Source organism: Perna viridis, chromosome 2 (genome assembly GCF_037379345.1).
Source record: "Perna viridis isolate PV_CMFRI_1.1 ecotype Kerala chromosome 2, ASM3737934v1, whole genome shotgun sequence".
NCBI classification, from domain to species: domain Eukaryota; kingdom Metazoa; phylum Mollusca; class Bivalvia; order Mytilida; family Mytilidae; genus Perna; species Perna viridis.
Genome location: NC_142446.1, coordinates 11,039,114 through 11,062,623, shown reverse-complemented (window position 1 = coordinate 11,062,623; position 23,510 = coordinate 11,039,114). Strand labels below are relative to the sequence as shown.

At 34.3% G+C, this 23,510-nt stretch overlaps 1 protein-coding gene across 1 annotated transcript; it reads left to right on the top strand.

Annotated features, from left to right (window-relative positions):
* Window positions 1-239: 239 nt before the first annotated feature.
* Window positions 240-22,819, top strand: LOC148623621 (uncharacterized). The gene is made up of 30 exons (XM_088565565.1): window positions 240-320; window positions 642-683; window positions 889-1,049; window positions 1,349-1,597; window positions 1,940-2,092; window positions 2,305-2,500; window positions 2,650-2,896; window positions 3,047-3,212; window positions 3,395-3,568; window positions 3,798-3,947; window positions 4,318-4,893; window positions 5,079-5,422; window positions 5,642-5,824; window positions 6,028-6,289; window positions 6,433-6,580; window positions 6,829-7,086; window positions 7,314-7,571; window positions 8,044-8,278; window positions 8,789-9,005; window positions 9,272-18,004; window positions 18,263-18,595; window positions 18,908-19,070; window positions 19,254-19,438; window positions 19,643-19,893; window positions 20,071-20,164; window positions 20,444-20,531; window positions 20,738-20,928; window positions 21,227-21,548; window positions 21,984-22,183; window positions 22,402-22,819. The coding sequence occupies exons 1-30, from the start codon at window positions 269-271 to the stop codon at window positions 22,690-22,692; spliced, it is 14,922 nt and encodes a 4,973-aa protein (XP_088421691.1). The 5' UTR covers window positions 240-268; the 3' UTR covers window positions 22,693-22,819.
* The last annotated feature ends 691 nt before the right edge of the window (window positions 22,820-23,510 follow it).

Genomic DNA, 23,510 nt, shown 5'->3' with positions numbered 1-23,510 from the left:
CCAGATATACTACAGAAAGTTATCATTACCCACAAAAACTAAAAAGTACAACGACCATATGATTTCATATGCTGATTGCGTTAATATCAAAAGATAAAAGATACATCACAGATGACATTGTTACAAAGTCCTAGTAATGACAGCGTTAATTACGGGTCACAATACAAAAATAGCAATGCCACTTTGTACTTTCAAGTATTATATAAATCGACCAGTATCCACAGTCATCTTCAGAAAACTGCGAGCAACATAACTACCAGGCTCCATTATGGAGCTCAAATTTTTATTGTTATTGACTTTTGTGTTTTCAACATTGGCGGGTAAGTTGTTTTTCTAGGTATCAGTTACTCACAAAAGTGCGGTTAGAAAGTAATTGTTTTGCCACTATAATGCAACCCATTATGTTGTCGTGTTGTGTCGTGTATTTGTTTTATGACAATATTTTATTTTAACAATACAAAATGAAAGTGTTAAGTCCCCGAAAATGGAGAGGTTGCACTAACATATTCATAAAATATTTTGTAGTGTATTACCATATTTGTTTTTGTTGTAACGGGATACGCTATTTTTTCTTCAGAAGTAAAAATTGTGAATACAGCTAAATAATCAAAGAAAATTCATTTAATTTTGTATAATTTTAGGACCTATTATTAACTCAGAAAGATGCTCAACACGTTGTACAGGTAGGTAACGTATAACGATAAATGATGACTCGTTTATATTTTAACAAGAGAAATGATAAAAAATGATTACAATAACAATAATAATAATTATTACTTAGAACAAAACCATTAACCTTCAAACACTTTTCTGAATGATTTGTGTCCCCTCGTCGCTTAATAAACGAAACCGAATGACTTGTCAAGGAATTTGTTTGGTAAAAAACAGGAACACAGAAATTTGGATACAAACCAGGAACGACCTACGAATATGACTACACTGCTGACATTGACACTACAATGCAAGGGGCAGCCGAGGACAAAGCCGGATTCAAACTGACAACTAAAGTCAACATCAACGTTTTGTCTAAATGTGAATTCAGCATGAGGGTAAATAATAGCGCTCAACTTAGGGGAATGATTTGTTGATTAAGTAAATTAACAACCATTAATAGTCTTTTTTATATTCAATCTACACTATTCTACACAGTCAAATGTAAAGTTTCATAGCTTGAAACGTCGAAAGAAGGCGGAACAAAAAGATAAGTTTCCAGAATTATCTGCCTTGGTCACCGTTTTAACTTTGTACTAAAATGAATTTAAAATATCAATTTCTTTAAAGAATAATACAAATGCGCAAACATTCTATTCTTGCCCAGTATAGAATTATATTCCTTTTGGTTTATTAGCTCAAAGATGTTCGTCTACATGAGACCGACCAGAATGCACCAAAAAACCAAATTGACGCCGATTCAACTGGTGAATTCAAGAGGAGTCTTGAAGCATTACCCCTGGCGTTTTCATTTCAAGATGGTGTAGTGGCTGAACTTTGTACCTCTAAGCAAGAGAAGACATGGGTACTCAACGTCAAGCGTGGTATCCTGTCGGCTCTCCAGAACTCCATGGATGATCTCAAAACAGACCAAACCATAATGGAGGTGGGTCAAATACCAAAGTTTATATATGTTATAACCTTATTGAATGGCGTAATGTTTATAGCATCAGATGATTCTTAGATTTATTTTAAATTGAATGTCCAGTATTAATAAAGAAATGGTATGAAATGAAATCTTTCAGTAACCTCATTTATCACAGACTTCAGTAATTTTACTCATGAGAAAGGTTTACAGAGATAGAAAGTGAAAAGACATTCATCAGTTATGCCTAAGTCACCGCTTGATCGTAGGACTAATTATTTCAGGACTTATGTTAATTGGATGACTGTTTAAACTTGTTTCACAGTGCAGATTGTATTATTAATTGATGTTTGGTGTTTTCAGACCGACGTTGCTGGAGAATGTAGTGCCGAATACAAACTGGTCAATAATGGATGGTACACCACAACTATCAAGAAGAGTAAAAACCTTCTTGGTTGTGTGAAAAGAAACGGCTACAACACTCTGATGCAAGGCACTCCTTACAGGGTCCAATCTGTAAGTGCTTTACGTATCTGATCTTGTTCATCTTTGATCACTTGGTGGTATAATAAACATTTTTTTTTAATTGAATTGTTTAATTTCTTCAATTCTGCTCATTAAAATTAATGTATTTCAAGCACTAGAATATATTTAAACGAATAAAACAATCAAAACGTTTTTTTTTTAAAGTAAAATCAAAGATACAAATGATTGATTTTATTCAACAGGAAATCCAGTCGTTGCCTCTGGTGAAAGGTAGCCATGAATGTACACAGGACATAAGTAAAGCAGGCATCATACAGACTAGTGTATGTGTAGAGGAGCATGTGTTAAGACCATTCTCACGTGACTCAAGCGGTGCTGTCACAAAAACGACCCAGACATTGAAATACTTGACTGAGCGATCATCTTCAGCCGATCAAGGTAAATTACAGTAGAATATGGCTGCTGTATCATTCTAAACTTCCTTTTTAGTTTTATTTTGAACCACATTCACAAAAGAAAGTAATGCGATAAATCGGTATTTCCAAAAGAAAAAGCTGACTGAATATTTTTATTTTTTTTCTTGACAGTTCCTATTGAAGAACGCCAACCTCTGATATTTGCTCATTCGAATGGGAATAGAGGAAGTAAAGATGACGTCATCAGACAATTGAGAGAGGTCTGTTCATCGACTTCCGACAGTGTGAAGCCAGATACACCAAAACTATTTGTAAGCCTGGTACGACTGATGAAGGCATTAGACAGTACTGATCTAGAACAAGTATTCAGAATCGTCAAGGGGGCTAGTTTCTGTAAATCGAACCAGAAAAGAGTAGAGTAAGTATTAAACAGGATAGATATGGTGACTAGAACTGTACATTGAACAACTATATTAGTAAGCTTGCCTATTTGTTTGAATTTTTAAACAACATCTCAATCTGTTGTTATTGCGGAAAGTGGATTGATTATGTTTTGTTAACTTTAAAGGAAATTTTTCCTGGACGCCATCCCAATGTTAGGAACACAAGCGTCACTGAGAATGATCGCAACACTTATTGGGAATAAGGAAGTGACAGGAATTGAAGCTAACATGTGGTTAACAACACTGGCATTCATCAAAGATCCCACCAAAGACATGCTCATTGAAGTCAAAGTAAGTAATCAAATGTTCATCTAAATAGATTCTTAAAATTAAAGCTAAATTAATGTGAATATAATCATTGAAGTTGCTCAGAATGCAAAAGTTTGATATCCACCTAATTTAACAAAGCATTATGGAATACGGTATTCTCGTATTCTCGTGTATCATAATAACCATTATCTTTACATTTTCAGCCTCTTTTGTCATCTGAAGGTAACGACAAGGCGATGCTTGGTATATCGTCACTTATCCATTCCTACTGTAGAAGGGAATCTTGCGAGAATGACATTGACATTGTATCAATGGTCTCTGCTATTGAAAATAAAATCGGAGTTGGATGCTATGTTGACAAAGACAACACCAACAAGGTAAACAATAAATTACGACAATGATTTGTATTGTAATATTAAAAAGGAATTATTCACTCAAGTTCTGAACACTTGCACTTTTCTATCCTCTCAATGTAACATTCCAACGAACACAAGTGGACACAGCAGCCCTGACATTGGGAAGATGGCATTTTCCGTGAATTTTTCAAGTACTATAATCTCTACTTCTATTGCCAATTATAATGTACTCTTGCATTTACAATTACAGGTTCTTATGAGTCTGAAATCCCTTGGTAATGCTGGTTATGTCCAGAACGCTGTCAGCTCAATTACCAAGTGCATGTCGAGGAAAGACAATCCAACGGAGATTCGTTTAGCAGCCATCCAAGCTTTCAGGCGTATGCCATGTTCTGTCGAGGTAAGTATAAAAAAAAGAAATACTTGCTAAGTGTTAAATGGTCAACAAACTGGTAATTGTATAGTCTAAAGATTACTAAAGGGAACCAAGATTCAAGCGTAAATCAAATAATTGTAATCCAGGGACTTGGTCCAGACCAGGTCAATTATTTAGATATATGTAAAAAATCATTACATAAAAACTGTAGAAGTATTTGGTATTTTGATTTTTATCTTAAATGCATTTTATTATTTTGATAAAAGAAACTTCAGTTTTAATCCCATATTAAAAGTGTGTTAATTTAATTTTACAGCTAGAAGGTTATGTGGTTCACAATTTTTCTATATGATCACGTTATCTTAACGATTAAGAGAACTTTGTTATTTTACAGCGTGATGACATTATGGCGTTGGTTAGAAACAGAGATGAAGACTCTGAGCTAAGAATTGCTGCTTACCTTGCTATCATGAAATGTCCGTCCGACATTGTACTTTCTAGAGTCCGATATCTGTTGGAAAGAGAAGAGGTGAACCAAGTCGGATCTTTTGTATGGTCACATCTTACTAATCTGGCAGAGACCTCTAATCCCCTCAAACAGGAAATCAAACGCATAATTAATGACAGGGAACTTAAGAAGCATTTTGATCTAGAAAAACTGAAATATTCCAGAAATTATGAAGGTTCCTTGTTTTTGGAAAAGCTTAATGCAGGGGCGTCTATTGATAGTAATGTAATCTGGTCTTCAAAGTCATTCTTGCCAAGATCTGCCATGACAAACATAACTTTTGACCTCTTCGGACACTCAGTCAATCTTCTAGAGATAGGTGGACGAATTGAAGGTTTAGAGTACTTCTTAGAATCCTACTTCGGACCAAATGGAAACTTCCGGTCAGACGATATGAAGGACGTTTCAAAGCAGTCAATTCGCGGAATAAGCGACAGAAAAATGGAATCTATTAATAAACAGGTATCATTGTATCTTTTCTTTCTACCTATCATAAAAATGCGTCAATTATTTAGATATATTAAAAACATAACAATGTAAAAGTGACTGATATTTTGATTTTTATATTCCTTATCTTAAATGCATTTTATTATTTTGAAATTTCAATTTTAGTCCCATATGATATGTCTGTAATAAATTTGTTGTAGTATGGTTCTGAAATGGATGCATTAAAGGGGGAAATCTACTTGAGAGTATTTGGAAATGAACTAATGTACACCAGACTGGCCGGACTTGATGACATAACGAATGGAAAATCTATTAATATTATGGACATTGTTAATGCTCTAGCCAACAGGAAGGACTATACTTTTACACAGAACTTCATGTTTATGGACAGTAGTATGATCATTCCAACTATTGCTGGTCTACCACTCAATTTGACAATTGAAGGATCAGCTACTATTGATCTAACGGCATCTGGTAAATTCGACATCCGCAGACTGACAACCAAGACACCAAGTCTGTCTATTGAAGGGTCATTGAAACCAAGGTAAGGAGTCAAGTATGCATCTCTATTAAGGCAAAGTTAATAAATTAGACAAAATTATTTTCCTTTCAAAGGTTATGTGATATGTCACTAGAGTTTTTAATTGAATCGAACTTGAAATTCAACTTTACTATGCACCATTCAACAGCTATATTAACCGTAAAACATATGTTCCAGTATAGTATCAAAACAATAAATGGTGGTCAATATTTTATATTCTAGTGGTTCTGTCCAAATCAACAGCATGATGAGTATTGATGCCTTCGTCACTAAAAGTGGAATGAAAATGGTTTCAACAATGCACTCCGTTTCTTCAGTTGAAGGACAGATTGAATTGCATGAGGGAAAAATCCTAAGTGGACAGCTGAAAACACCTTTCGACAAAGTTGAAGTTTTTAACGTCAAGTATGTTATCACTGAAACTTTCTAAAAATATCTTTTGATTTCCAATTGTATTGAAGTAATATTATCATAAGATGAAGATGACTTTTATTGTTTTGTTTAGTGCTCAGGAATTATATTTCCATGTTTGGTGCATTAACGCCGATATAATACAATATTCTATGGATTTTATTCGTCTGTCTTTGTATCTTTTATTTACTTTACAGAACTGCTTTTTTCACTGTTAATCGCGAAGTGGAGCGAGAACAGAAAATGATAACAAAGAATAGGCAGACAAAGAAAGTCTGTTCAGGTGACAAACTTTCCAAGATAACAGGACTTGAACTATGTGCTGAAATTCAATATCCTAATGCTTCACTAAAAGCTGACGCGCCATACTTCCCATTGACTGGACCAATCAATGCCGGGATAACTCTCCATAAACGTGACACTCACACCAGCTATAACTTGGAATACAAACTTGTCAAGGTAGACTCATGTATTCATATTTTTTACGATAAAATAGTCTCTTGTTACCATTTTAATAAAATCAAACTATCACATTTAAATTAGAATATTTGACTTTGTTAACTAGTATTTAATCAAACATTATTTATATTGTTTTATTTTAGTCAAAAGGTGAATCAAGAATCAGAGCAGCTTTCAACACACCAAGATCTACGAAGGTCAATCGTCAGATGATTTTTGATGTTTTGTTTAGACCAGATCCAGTAATTGAAGTCACATTAATATCACCATGGAAACAAGCTTCGGTTAGAGGTACAGAAAAAAACTGCCGAATATTTTACACTTAAGCTTGAAAATTCAAATTTATATTATTGTACTTGATCTTATTTAATAATACAACTCTTTATTCAACAAAGAGTATCGATACAGGAAACAAAAAAAAAAACAAACAAACAAACAAACAAACAAAACAAAAAACAAAAAAACAAAAACAAAACAAAAAACAAAAACAAAACAAAACAAAACAAAAGCATAAAATATCTGTTGTGTTTATTTCACAGGGGCCCTTGTAGGTGATGGTAAACAGAAGCAACTGACTGGAAGAATCGTAATTGACAACGAAAACGAATATTCCATCACTGGGGAATGGATTAAATCCAGGAAAGGACAACTATTCACATACAATCCATATGTAGAAATTATTGTACCTAACACGGAGAACATTAAACTCAGTAGTAAGGTGGAATTTGTTGCTGGTAAAAACTTTGATGGCGAGATTACCCTAAGTGGTTTATCTAAACAACCAATCCACACTAAAGGTAAAATTGTAAGATTGATAATTTGACGGACAGAAGTAAAGGGAATCATATAGTTCTTTTCCCATTTAAATGTTACTGCAAGCAGAAAAGTGCCAATTGAATAACCCTTCACAATAAACAGTATAAAATTAAATAGACATAATATGACAACACAAACTTTAATTCACACTACCTAGTAGTAAAGTAATATCTCCGTCAGTTTCCCATGTTTATATTTGATATTTCAGTGAGCCTGATTTCAAAGAAGGCAATGCAGTCGATTAAGACTTCTATCTCTTTTGAACCCGGGAAAGACTACAGTTTCGAAACCAGGTATCAGAAAACACAAACCAAAAAAGCCATAAAATTCATGCCATTCCTTTCTGTACGAACCCCAAAAGAAGAAAAGGTAGCATTTGGAGGATCTTTGGAATACAAAACTGGATCGCTGATCTTAGTTGATCTTATTGTAGACAGACTCTTAGATCAGAAAATCAAACTATATAGTAAGTTAAGACAAATAATTTTATATATTTTTTAAATATATTTCTTAAAGATTAAGTATTTTAGATTATGATTTAACTACGATTAAATTTTTAATTTAATATTGCTGTGGAATAATGAAAACAAAAACAATATTAAAATTCACTTCCTAAAATTAAAATTCAATATTTTTAGTGGAGTCCGAGTTGCTCATTTGCTTTTGCTACTTTGTATGTATCATTTTAGTTACATTATGTTTTTTGTTGTGTATGTCTGTTTTTCATGTCTGGTCTTTGTCCCTCGATTACATTCTTTTGATTACCACTAGAACCTTGGTTCCCTTGATTACTCTTCCTAAAGGTAATGTTAAAGAGTGGGACTCTTCTTTTATACTTGCCCTTTGTAATCTTAACTTGTAGAATGGATCCGCTTAGACAACCAACAAAATCAAAGATATCTGGATTCAATGTTAAAAACAACATACCTTTATTACAGCAAAAATTGTCAGATCTGTGAAAAAGTCTGGTACAAGGTACCAGTCTAAAGTGGATGTTACTACTCCGGTGCTTAGACTGAAAGGCAATACAAACTTCGTTCTCCAGAAGTCCTCATTGATTTCGAGAGTAAACATGGACTACGTTATTCCTAAGGTCAGCCGAGACAGAATCACTGGCAACAGTAAAGTTAGCTACCGGTTTACCAAAAGTGTCTGGTCAGTAAACGGGAATGGGTAAGTAAAAAATCTCTTAAGTTTGTCTATTTAAAATTACTCTCAGGTACTAAGTGGTCATGTTTCTTCTAAGTATATTTTATATGACCTTCATAATTTCAATACTAAGTTACAATATTTGACTTTTCCATAAATGACTGTTTTTTTTTGCGGCAGACATATATATGCCACCTTAATTATTTGTCATACTTTAGGAAGTAAGTACATTGGTTTCAATTGTTAATATTAGTATTTAACATAGAAAATGAAACACATCCTATTCGTTGTCGCTCAACAAACCCACTACTGTCAAATCAAAATGTTCTAATACTTGTAAACATTTTTTTTAAATGTTTAGATTTTCCCTGCCTACATTTATCGAGTTTCCATTCGATCCATTGTACCCCAGCCGTCCCCACCGTTAAAAACCCTTTCATACATTTTTACCATTCTTTTAAAACGAATATTCTGTAGAAACCAGTGTAAGAACCTAATTACTAGGACTAACTGTAACTTACTATATTATTATAGACAAATCACATTCAAAAGGAACAGTGACTATGACGTGTCTTTTTCAACCGATATGAGTAACAAAGGAAGACTTTCTAAAGTCGACTTTGATCTGAAATACGGAGCAAAGAAAAAAGATGAAAATAAGAGAATTATTGTGTCATCTTTAGTACGTCATGAACTTGGATGGAAGAAATCAGACCTGGACGTCACTGCTGATATTAAACACTTGGCTATGGTAATTGATTGAGTGTAATATTCACAAACAGTATACATAAGAAAATGTTTTATTCGAGCTTTTTTTTCGGAAAAAGTTGAGAAAAGAATCAAAGAATTGACTAAACGTCATCAATAAAATATTTCATCGCAACTAATCTCCCGATTAGGCAATCTTAGTTACTTTTAATATTTCAATATTAAATGGAAAAGTTAAAAGGAATCTGGTAATTGGCTTAAATTTTTCATCGTGATCTGCAAAGTAAAATGTGTCAATTCATTTTGTAGGGAGTAGATCTTAAGATCAAAGGTGGTCACAGACACACTCCTAAAAATCTTGAAAGCAATATAGGAGTCGTCTATGGTAAAAAGAAATCAGCATCTGCAACATTAAAACTAAAAGACAAGTCAAGAAAACTCTTGTCCTATATCGGAGAAGCTAATTTAAAATGGAATGAAAAAGACTTTTCTATTAGTAATAACATGGAACAGAAAAATAACAAACGGTACAGCAACGAATTAACTGCAATCATTGCTGGTCATAAAAGTAAGATTGTAAGTGAAATGAAAATTGGAAACGACGAATATGACGTCAGTACTGACGTCAAAATGGACGGCAGGGATCCCGTTCATGTTGAAGGAATGATCAGTCTTGACCCAAGAAACTTCAGAATTCGCTCACAACTGAACAATGACTACCTAGCAGAAATAAACACTCAATATAAAAAATCTGTACTCCTACGACTATCTGGAGATTTCACCGTTCCATCTAGACGTGTCAAAGGGCACGTAGAAGCCAAGAAAAAAGGTTCATCTTACTTCAGTTTGTTTGATATTCAATGGGATGTAAGCAATGACAAGTCTAAACAAGTCCTTATTGATACCCAAGTAGATGTCAGGAGCAAGAAAGATTTAAGTGCTTTTATGAGAATTAAGACACCTTTTCAAAACAGTAAGATGGACATGAACAGAAACGTCGATAGCGCCCATTTTGATCTGGTGACCAATGGTGCAAAACAACTTTCTCTTGATGGTTCTTTTATACAGAAGAACGAAAAGACACAATGCAGCTTGACTGTCAATTCAGTATACAAACCATTGCAATATGTAAAAATCGACCTCGATCATGTCTCAGCAACTAGCCAGTATGAAACTAACTTTGAAGTCAGTTGGAAACCTGACAACCGGGTTTCATATATGCTGGTTTTACAAAGACCAATAAGTTTTCACAGTATACATGCAACAATGAACCTGAAAACTCCATTTAAGAGTTTCCAATCAACTTCTTTAGAATTATCCCATGATGTTACAAACGAGATAAAATCTCTTGTGAAAATTCAGACCGCTGAAAAGTCAATACAATTTCATGGATCTGCTAAGAAGGAAAACGATGTATACCGAGGTCATCTGGGAGTGAAGTCTAATATTCCTTCTGTAAGAAGTGTCTCTGTTGCCGTAAGCCACCAGCACAAGGACAACACCATGAAAAACAGCTTATCACTTGATCTCAATGGCAAAAAATACAATTACGAAGGACGATTGACACACGACAGAGCAGGTCTTATGGTTCAACAAAGTGGAAATGTTTTAATCGGTATAAGGAAGAGGCAATACATTGCAAAATGGGAACACAAAAACACTCTTAATGACATGTCATCAGTCATTAGTCTCAACTTGAACAAGAACATTTATAATGCAGAAGTCAAAGGAAGGCACAATCTGAAATGGAGAGAAGCTTTTGCTAAATACACTGTGAAAGGATTAACACCATCTTCAGCTGGGCAAATATCAGTGAGTCACTCACACAGCTATGGAAGTTTGGATACAATTGTAACAATGAGTAAAGACAGTAAAAATGTTTTCACAACGGAGTCTCACCTGAAAACTCAAGATGGGGAGTTGATAGCGACTGGTCGCTTTTTGTATCATGACAGAGAGATCATGGCAACTGAGGGAAAATTAAAGACTGGCATCACAAAATACGTTTCGCTAACTGTCTCAACACCTTCAGAAAGCTTCAAACGTTTTAACACCGAAATAGAATTTAAAGGTGACATAAAGTCTATGACTTCTTCAGCTTCCATTGAAATGCAGCCTTTTTTCGGAAACATAAGGATTATGTCAACCCTGAACAGAATAGGTGGGATTTCTGGAAATGTTCGACTTGAATCACCTTTCCATCAAATACCCTATAGTGAAATTACTTTTTCCAACCGACCAGAGAATGAAAAGACAAGGACAGACATTAAGCTTGAATACCTTCCCAGAAGAGTGATTGGATTTACTTCAAGGATTTTGTTGGTTGACAAGACATTAGATGCTGACCTCAGCATTGTGACACCATTTGAACGGCTTAGACGTTTTACCGCATCTGCATCGAACAAGGCGACTACAGAGGGCTATATTACAAAACTAAAGATTGAGTACCCAAAGGGAATAGTTTATTCGTCCGAACTGAAAACTGAATTCCAAAATGATCACAGTATAAGTGCAAAGTTGAACCTTCCTGACGACGATCCTATTTTTTTACGAATAGGTCATAAAGGGTCGTGGGAACGTTTCTCATCTGGAGCAGAGTTACAGCTAACTAAAAAAGAAAAACACTCTTTGGATGTAAAATTCACAAATGGGAAGAAGATTCAGGGGTCGATTGACATTAAATCACCGTCAATGAATGACATATCTGCCTCCTTCTCGCACTTAAGGAATAAGAAAGATTTAAAATCTGCTGCAATGATAAACTACGGTCAAAGGAAACCTATAAAACTTGATTTCGATGGAACATCTGGAAAAAGAATAAAAGGATCCATTAAGCTGTCATCTCCATGGATGGATGATATTGCCTTTTCTGTCTCTCATAAAGGTGGATTATCAAATTTTAGAACAAAGACAAAAGCTGAATGGGGAAAGAAGCAAGAAATTGACGGCGAACTGTCTTTCAACTTTGTGAAAAACCTTGACATTGAAATATCAATTTCAACACCATTCAGAAATCTTAGAAAGATATCAAGCCGCATATCTCATGAAGGGGATGTTAGAAATTTCAAATGCCAAACAGAAGTTAAAGTCGGTAAAAATATTTGGACAGCAAATATTAAATCAAAATTGAACCCAATTGTTTCAGCAGAAATGATCATCAGGACACCACATAAAGGCTACGAAGCTATAAAGGCTTTAATCACTCACGATGGAAAGATTGAAGATTTCAAATGCCATATTGAAATGTCAAAGAATAAGGATACTATTATTGGTGATCTTCTATTTAAATCGTCTCCAGTCCATGTATCTGGTAGTCTTCAAACCCCTTTCAGAGGTTACCGTAATTTGAAGGCACAGCTAAGCCATATTGCAGACAAATTGACCTTAGAGACAAAAGGTACAATCACCTATTCAGATTCAAATACAATTAGCCTTGTAACTTCCCTCAATTTAGAATCTGGACTACAAGCTTCAGTCAATGTAAAGACACCTTTTAAGACAATGGAAGATATGACTGCTAAATTGTCCCATTCTGGAACTTCAAACAACTTTGTCTCAAGATTCGAAACCTTGTACCAAAAGAGTAGAAGCCAAATAGATGTATCTTTTACAACACTTGGTCCAGTTGAAGGAAAATTAACGGTTGTCACACCAAATTACAGGCCTATAAAAGTTTCATTTTTACAGGACGAGATTTCTCATGAAAGTCAAATTGTAGCCATGTATGGAAGAGAGACATTAGTAAATGGAAAACTAACACTAACGAAACAACCAACAATGAAAGGAGAGTTGTCTTTCAGATCAAAATATACCCAAGACCTGACCGCATCAATGGAAACTACAGGAAACTGGAATAGATTTGCGTCTACATTCAAATGCAGCCTCGGGACTGAGAGTGGAGAAATGATGATGAATATAGACTTTGAGAACGATGCCTCCGTTGAAATGACTCTAAAATCTCCTTTCAGAATATTACAGTCCGGAAGAATGTCATTAAATCATAGAGGTCAAAGACAAAACTTCCAAACCAGTGCTTACATTAACATAGATGACATGACAGGAAGTGGAAATGTTCAATTTTCTTCGCTTAACGGTATTGATTTAAATGCCAACCTCAAAACACCTTACACAAAAGATTTATCATTGAAAGTAAACCATGTTGGGTCTTTAAAGAAATTTCTGTCTAATGGAGAAATCAAGTACGGATACAAATCAGCATCAGCTCAGTTTTCAGTTGATATGAGGCCAGAAAACTTACAAGTCAGCGGTTACATAAAAAGTCCATTTACAAGGGACATATCATTCAGTTCTGACTCAAGTGGTTCCATGCTCAGAATGACATCAAAATCCTACATTTCATTTGATGGACAGAAACTGCATGAATTTGCAATATCATTTAATCTTGAAGGTAACCTTAAATCTTGGAGAATGTCGGCAAATGGCGAATACAATAAAAACAAAGTGTCCGCTTCAAGTAAAGTAAGAGCAAGCGAAGGACTCCTCGGAAATATTGAAATGACAGGACAATTAGAAACACCAATTTCTCTGCCAATGTCACTCGAACTCATCCACACAAGAAAAGGGCGGTATGGATTCAGAACAACGGGTGATATAACATACAGTGGACGGAAACAACACAAAATGTTAGTAGAATTGGAACATACCGGTAATATCAAAAAGTTTTCATCAAAAGCAAATGCTGAATACAATAGACAGAAAGTAACTAGCGACGTCATGTTTGATATTACTAACGGCGTGCAAAGTACTGTTACATTAAAATCAACGTTTTTCCATGACATTGAAATTGTCGTAGAACACCGAGGAAACTTATTTGACTTTACAAACAGCGCCCATCTTAGCTATGGAAGATCCAGAAATTATTTATCGTCAGCCTTCAAACTTGAGGGAGATTTAAGAAAATTCAAATTGTCTGCATCAGCAGCACACAACAGCAAGTCAGCATCCTTGAACATTATATTGGACACTACCAGAGACATCATTCTTACTTTGACACTACAAACACCAAACACGAAAGATATAAGGATGTCAATCTCCCATCAAGGAGATCTGAATGACTTTATAAGCCATGGGGAAATAATATACAATGGAAAACAACAGCATGAAATAAACGTTGTCGTTCAGTTACGTAAACAGCGTGCTTTTGTTGAAGGATTGTACAATGGAAAAAAAATATCTCTCGAGGCAGCACTTGAAAGATCCAACGGATATAGTGGAAAAGTTGTCTTAAAAACTCCTTTTACTGATGACCTGATTGCAAACGGAGAATTCAACGGAGATTTACTCAATTTTCATACAAATGGCGATTTAACGTACAGCGGCAGAATACAACATTCCGTTGAGTTTTTATTTGAACATATAGGTGACCATAAAAATTTTAGGACATCTGGTTCAGTAGCATATAACAAAAAACGGTTCTCCATTGAGATAGAATTCGATGCCATTCGTGATGTAAAAGGACGAGGGATACTTAGAACACCATTTACCAGTGACATTGAAATATCATTTGAACATTCAGGTTCACTAAAGAAATTCAAAAGCAGTGCAGATATTTCTTATAGCGGAGCAAAACAGCATGACTTTGGTCTTTTGATTCAAAGCACCGGGTCTTTAAAAAAATTTGACATCGCTGGAAACGGCCAATATAACAAACAAAAAGTTTCAGTAGCAGTATTATCGGATATGACAAACGGAATAAAATTAAATGGTCGCATCGAAACCCCGTTTACCAATGATATCATTATTTCCTTCGAGCACCAAGGAAACAGTAGAAATATACGATCAAAAGCCGAAGTTACATACAGTGGCACAAAACAGCATGACTTATTGGTAACCTTCAGACTTGATGGAACTCTAGATAAGTTTCATATTTTAGGTACAATAAACTACAACAACAAACAGTCTTCATTGTCTCTTGATGTTGACACAACCTCTGGACTAAGTGGGAAGACAACTTTGAAAACACCCGTGTGGTCAGACATTCAGCTTGTTGTTGATCATCCAGGTTTTTCAAGGGACTTGCAATCTAGAGCAGAATTAATTTTTAAAGAGAATAAGCATGAAATTCTTGTGACATTTAAACATGAAGGAAATTTGAGAAAGTTTACAACCAAAGGCAACTTTAAGTTCAACAATAAGATAACATCGTTGAGTTTAGATGTTGACACACTATCAAAAATGGATATTGCTTTTGTTCTTAGGACACCGAAGTATTCCGACTTACGACTTGAAGTTACTACCGAAGGTACATTGAAAGATTTCTCCTCTCGTGGTCAGCTGGAATACTCTGGTAAAATGCAACACTCATTGACAACGAATTTTGAACTAAAAGGTACACTAAGGAAGTTTACACTGGAGGGAAAAGTGACTTACAATGACAAAACAATATCTTCGGAGATTTTTGCTGATACAAGTAAAAACATTGATGTTCAGGCTAATCTCAAGTCACCTTTTACTGAAGATATAACAATATCTCTCCAGCATCATGGTGAATTGAAGAACTTTGAATCACAACTTACAACATCATATGCTGGAAAACAGCAATATAGTATTAAAGCAAAATTCTCCATTTCTGGTTTCCAGAAGGACTTCTCCTCTGTGGGACTTGTCTCGGTGAACGATCAGGAAATGTCAGTCGACTTGAAACTTGACTTTACAAATGGAATTGATGGAAAACTCAAACTGAATTTGCCCAGCACCAATGACATAACTGTCGTCCTTAAACAAAATGCTGAGATCATGAACTTTAATGGGCGAGCCGAAATATCTTACAATGGTGCAATGCAGCATGAATTGTCGATAAGCATGAAACACTCGGGTGATCTACATAATTTCAGATCCTTTTCACTGCTGACATACAACCGTAAGGCTGTTTCTTCCGACGTTTCTTTCAATCTTAACAGAGGGCTTGAGCTTACAATTCAGACTCCAATAATTGGGTTCGAAACAAATTCCGCAAAAGCCACTTATATAAAAAATGAGTCTATGCTTTTCGGTAAATGGGAGATACAAAGTGGAAAATACAAAGCACAGATTAACAGTAAAGTTGAATCAAAGGACGGTCTCCTGTTTGAACTTTGTGTCAAAACACCATTCACCAAAGACTTTGAAGTTATTGTAAGCGGAGATGGAAGACTTAACCAGTTTAAAGTTGAGTCATCAATTGGTTATGGGAAAAACAAGGTGAGAGGAGTAGCTAATCATGAATTTAGATACCAATCTATGAAAGGAAGTATGCTTCTGGAAACACCGATGCTAGAAGATATCAATATGGAATACGATATCCGTTTTGACACGAAGTCGTTTGCTTCAAATACAAAAGCATCTGTAGGAAATATGAACGAAATAAAGGAAGAAACTACAGTCAATCTACGAGGTTCGTCATTGTCCATCGATAGTAAAATCTCGTCTAAAATTGCAGGAACTACCAGAATTTCACAACTTAAAGTAGAACATGATGGGGAAATATCAAATTTCAGAACATCACTCCTTGCAAAATTGGATGAAAAAGAAATAAAAGCAAGTGCATCTTTTCATGTCAAGCCAACTATTTCAGGATCATTCGGACTTCAAACACCATTTCATAATATCAGAGGGAATCTTGAACATGCTGGAACCCTGCGATCGTTTACAACATCGGGACACATTGAATATGCACCAGACAATAAATTTGAAGGAAAAGTAACATTGAGGTTTAATCAACTTACAGATATTTATCTGAATGCAGATTTACTGATTCCTTCAAGAACAGCTCCACATGTCCTCTGCAGATACAGCCATGACTATAGAGATGACAACCTTAAATCTGCAATGTACTTTTCATTAGAGGACAATAAGCCATTACTGAACGGAGAGCTTAAAATGAATAAGAAATTAGTCGATGCATTCATAGTTACACCTAAAAATAGATACTCTGCGTTCTATAAACTTAACATCGATGGTCAAAATGTGATTGTGGAAAGCAATATTGCCCGTGGAAGTGATAGGATCATTCTGACTGGCGAAATGACTCCTACCTCTTTAAATGCTAATATCGAAACTCCATTTACAGGATACGAACGACATCAAATCACTTCATCTATTAATGACCCAAATAACCTCCGCTTTAACTTGCAAGGATCTGCTATTCCAGAGGTTGACGTCGAGACCAATTTTAAAAAGACTAAAAACAGCATTCAGGGTTTAGCACGGATACAATCCGGCATTCAGAGAATTAAAGATATCCGGTTGTCCATGAATATCGATAGAAGCCGGGATGTTTTAACTGTACATGCAGATGGATTCTTTAATTCGCCAAAAGGTATTACATTTGATGCTTCAATATATGAAACGGAAGTCACATTCTTGCTATCTTCCCCATGTGATGCACTCCGCAACCTTGACGGTAAATTCAAAATAGACATGCCAAAAAACCGTGACATCATTGTAGCTTTAGCCAATATGAAGATCAACCAAAATACTGTGTATGATATTGAGATTGAAGGAAGACAACAAGGTAAAGAAATTCATTTAAAGGTTGGCATTAATGAACCACGACCAATGCAATTTGAAATACAGAATATATTTAGTCCGAAATCACATATTCTTGTCAACTGGAACAAACTTGAACGTGATAGCCAATGTAGACTTGATATGACATACAACGAAGATTGGTCTGACAATACACAAGTTATAAGTTACAAAGGCAACTGTGTTGGAAAAATATATGAAATACGGGCAAGTTCCAAAAAAAGAAGTGATTACAACCAAGTAGCACTGCATTTCTTGAAAGATGACAGAGAGACGTATGGACTGGAATTTGACTACAGGTCAAACACGGAAAAAGTCACATTGATCATCCCGTCAAGGAAAATCGAAGCATCCCGTTTCAAAAGAAGTTCTTATGGTTTGGACACTTTTGAAACGTCATTTTCTTGGGATGTAGAAAGAGATCAAAATAAGCGCTTTGTTGTCAAGAAAATAGACAAGAAAAGAGGTGACGGCAATGAAGTCAGTTTGGCACTGGAATTGCCAAGTCTTGGAGAGGTATGGTTATCTATAACGTATTCATTCTTGGATGGTAGTAGACTATAATTCTTAAATCATGGCTTTAACATTGAATGTATGTAAATTATACTTATATTTTGAAACTATAACCTTGAAAGCATATATATTTACGGACAAAAACTATAGTTTCAGTTAGATTATTTAACGCATGTCATCCTTTATTAAACGAATTCATCATTAATTTTTTTAAAGTTTTTTCTATATATTTTTTTTAAAGTTAATTTAATTTTTTTCCAGTCTGTACAGTTTGACACAAGAATGCTAGTCAACAGTGGAAATGTTATATATGACGGACATACAGCTTTCAAATATTCCACAGATTCACGCAAAACTCTAACGCTTAGTTCTAAACTTGAAGATATCTCTGGCCGTGGTGATCAGTATAAACTACAGCTTGGAATTAGCCACCCATACACCACAGTTGATTTTCAGACACAGGCTCAGATAACAAAGGGAAGTGACAAACTGGCCGCTGATATTGACATCAAATATTTAACTGCAAAACGACAGACAATGAACATTGCTTTGATGACAGAAATTGATAAAATCAGAAGGCAACTTAACCTAAAGGTACATTCCCATCATCGAACACGTACTTTCCTTTACGCATACAAGTGCACATAATTAATACAGATTGGCTTTCACTTTTTTTTACTATAAAGTCGTCTTTTACCGAAAATGAATCAACAATTAAATCGAGGTAAATTTTCAATTTTTTTAATTTATTTTTTATGCTTGTATAGAATTAACTTCATTTGTTTAAACAAATTTTTCGTTGGATCACTACAGTTTTTGATATATTATAAAACTTGCCATATAATGAAACTTTACTTTCTGAAATGGTGTTTAATAAAGCTTAGAAATAATTGTTTTCACATTCAGGTTAGATCTCCAGTAAAATCCATGTCAATGGAGGCATCATTTGATACCAAACCTTATCGACTGTCTTTCAAGAACTTATATGATGATTCGAAACCAATCAATACAGAACTAACAGTTGATCCAGAAGATGTTAGTTTGGACTTCAACATGAACTATGACATTGGTAAATTATGCTTCATGTCCATATTAGTTTCACCTTTGTTTAACTCAAATCGTATTATCTTTCCGATACATAAATTGTTTAGAACTATTTCAGATTGCCATTACATGGTGTTCGATATTCATACTGGGCAATTTAAAATGTAATTTTAGCATTTATGTAATTACTGGTATTTGTTTCTGACAGATAACCCTAAGAATACACTTCATGTGAAGACAGAGTTTAATGATGTTAAAGGATTATTAGCTGAACTATACAGAAATGATAATGACAGGAAAATGGTCGACAGTTTAGTGAACCTTCGACTAAAAACATCTAGAATACTACATACCCGTGTTAACTGGCGTCCAACTCTTCTAACAGACCTTAAGGTAAAACATTACAATTAATAATAATAATTTTAAAAAACAAACTGCGATTAAATAGGATCTATATTTTGTTTTCATCTGTTTCACACACTTAGACTAGAGATGATATTCATTATATTTATAATTCTTCACGAATATTCAGTTCTTTGAGAATACAGAAAAATATATATTTAACTGTGAAAAGAGTAAATTTCATACTTCATACAGGATGTTTTAAAGAGAAGAACAGAGGATTACCTTATAAGATCATCTAGATCGTTGAAAATCAGCCACGATGAAATTAGAAGAGAAATCAATTACAAAAAACAGCTCATCCGAGCAGCCTGTAAAGAAAGTATTAAACCATACACCCAAGCTGCTCATGAAATCATGTCCGATATTATCTCCTTGAGAGATAGAAACGCATATTATTTAAGAGATGTTTCTGACAGTCTACAAACAGCCATGACAAAAGGAAGGTATGATATATTATAAAGTTACAAATAGCAGTTTGGTATCATATAAAGTAAGAATTATAAAAACATTCAACTTACCCCTGAAATAAAATGATTTTAGTGCATTTCATCAATTATATAATTAATTTCTATCTTTTCTTTTTTTAGCATTATGTTAATTATGTTTTCAATGTTTTAAAGTGAGACAAAACATAAAATGTTGGAATCATGGAGAAGTTGCCAAATGAAAAACAGACTTGATGAATATATTAACAGTATACAAGGACTACAACAGGTAAGAGATGTTCAGAAGTCGTATGTACAAATCTTAACAACTTAGAAATGACTGTTATACTTTTTTCTGTCCATAGAGAAATAATCCGTTAACATGGTGTACTTTAAAAACCTGCAAATAGGTTATGTTCAAATGGACCGCACGGGTAATAGTAAACTGACTATTATCAATATAATGCATGATGAAAATGACACATTTTGTAAACCTACTGTATTAAATCATTTAAATCAAATACAACGTAAATGAAAATTGCAATAAAAATATTTTTTTATATTTTAGAGATTTGGAGACTACTCTTCCGAGTTGTATGGTTCATCTAGACAAATGTTGAATGGCATTAATTACAATACTGTCAATAAAATTCAAGGTACTACAAGAGTTTACGTAAATTTAAGACACATTTCTTCATAACGCGGAATCTACTATAGGTATACCAGCGGGAATTAAACTTACAAAGATCAGATTCCATTTGTTAAACAAATCTTTTGAGAAAGTTTTTACGTGATCAACTGCTTTTTAATTGATTGTTAGTATTAGAATTTTTTTATAGCTGTAGTTTTTTGTCTTTTGAAGGAATGATTGGAAAAGTAAACACAGCGCTTTACGTTCAAAGGTTGCAACCTTACACGAAAAAACTTCAAAATATGAACATGGAAGACCATATGAATAATATTGCAAACCAGTACACGTCTGCTATATACAACGTTAGAGAAAACATAAACAGAGGCCTTATTAACACACTTCCTACTCCAGTTTATAACATGGTAAATATATTGAAATGTTGACTCCCTTTTTAAATTGCCTTCAAATAACTCTAAGATGCGAACGCGAAGTATGATATGATGAAGAGGGAAAAAAAACATTGAAAGAAGACGGTTATATCTTTGTACGGAATTTGACATTATTATGAGGAAACGTATCATGGCTGTGCCTTACACCATTCTACATCAAATTGGAAGAGGGGTATTGGATCATAAGGAAAAATATCAAGTACATAATATTTTCATCTACATACTTCATATACTCTCTAATACACTTGTATTTTTAATCCTTAATTTATAGGGTTCTTCAGCTTATAAATACTGGGAATTTGAGGAAAACCTGAACGCACTTGTTAACAAGGCTGTTGAGGAAGTTAAAAAAGACGCCACTAAAGAGGCTACCATGATCAAAGACATACTCGCCAATCTCCTCAAATCTAAAATCATCATGTACGATATAGCTAATGGAAAAATAGAAATCGATCTTTATCTTCCTGTAGATGTCAAATCCCTGACATCTGTATCTGATATTTCTCTACGGAAGTATCTGCCAAGAATTCCAAATATCCCCGACGTGAAGCTGGGTTCTCTTGAGGACTACATACCTCATTTAAGCTGGGAAGGTCAGTTGTTTACTTACTTTCTTTTTGAAGTGTGTATGTATACTGTGAAATGTAAATTTTGGTTTGGATAGTTCTATCATGTTCGTACATTGAACTAGTTATATGTTTTTACTATTAAACACCACACAATATTTGTATTTTTAGATATAAAGATAACTTGTAATTTACTCCCTGACTATGGAGTAGGTGGAAAACAGTCATTTTCTTTGAGTTGTTATTTTACTTGAAAATTTTACTTTTTAGAAGTGTCTTCGATTTGTTATCATGGATTTTATTATGTTTGTTTTCGTGCCCTTTCAGAGCTTACTTTGAAGACCTTTTGGAGATCTCGGAAAGTATTTACTTCTTCGTATTTAGGTTATACGCCAGGGCATTTATTTCGTGTTACCATATCCGTTCTCTTTTTATTGTTACTCCATTTCTTATTGGTTTTAGGACATGCCTCAATCGATGGTGCCCGATTTACCACATTTGATGGACAAGAGTATGACTTTAGTGGACGATGTAGTTATGTACTTGCAAAAGATTACATTGATGGAAATTTCAGCATGATCCTGAATTTCATTGCAAGACAAAAGAAAAAGTTGATTGTAACAGCTCACAGACAAAACGTTCAACTATTACCTGATGGGAAGGTAAGCTATTTTTACACGAAATTCTTTTAATCATAGACTTAGCTGTAGAGAATGTCTTTCACAATTTCTTATACGATATGACAATTTAGTGAAATCTAGTAATTAAACATTCTTTGTCCTTTCTTTGCTTGATATATGATTCCAATTTAATATCTAAGACAAATATATTTTTTTTATAAATCTGTCCTCACCTTAGCTTTGTTTGCTGTATATTACAGGTAAGGATTGATGGAGCCTTGACAAAATTACCTTACAAATCGCCAGATTTTACAGTTTTCGCTGACGAAGGGAAGGTGTTTGTTGAAGGAAACGGATTCCAAATCTCAACTGATGACAATGTTGATAAGATAGACATTGATCTAAGCAAATGGTACTTCGGTAAAACTGGAGGACTCCTCGGTACCCTAAATCACGAACGTTATGATGACATGCTAATGCCCAACCACCAAATTACATCTGACGCATTTGCGTTGGGAAATGCTTGGCAAGTCGAAGAAAAATGTCGTTAACTTTCTAATTCTAAAATGGACATTGAAACAAACTGTAATTGACATTTGATTTGTTTTAATTTTTTTTGCATTGTTGACGGTTTTATTAGATTTTATACATAATTAAACAAGTAGAGCAGAAAAAAAACTAACATTGTTGTTTCTCTCCAAACCCAACTTATGTGTCCAGTCTCTTATAGCTAACACACTATTCATAGAGGTAACACTAAAAATGCAGAATAAAGCAAAACAGACTTAAAAGGGGTGCATGTTATTATGAAAATGAAGAGCTGTTGTGCTTACTATACCCCACTTGTAAAAGCAGCAAATATAACGACAAGAAATAAATATTTTGAAAATGTCAACCAACAACAAAAAAGCAAATAAAACAAAACAAAACAAACATGCAAACAAAAACAAACAAAGCTTACTAAAAGACTAACATGTCCATTAAATAATGAAAATACACTCCGACCACATTAGATACAGAAAAACATATATTTAAATTACAGATAAATATGGAAATGAAAACAATGCGCAGAGGTTCACGAATTAAGCCCATGGGATTCGAACTAATTATGTGAAAATGATACGCATAAATCTACATATTTTGATTAAAATCAGTTGGTTGATAAGAGTAAAGAAAAGAGTAATCAAGAGAACCAAGATTGTAACGGAAATCAAAAGAATGCAATCCAGGGACTAAGACCAGACGGGAAAACAAACACAACAAAGAACATAACAAATAATACGTACAAAGCAACCAGAGTAAATGAACAATTTGGACAAAAAACTGGGAGTAGTTTTACTACTATAACAATCACGAACTAACCATAAAC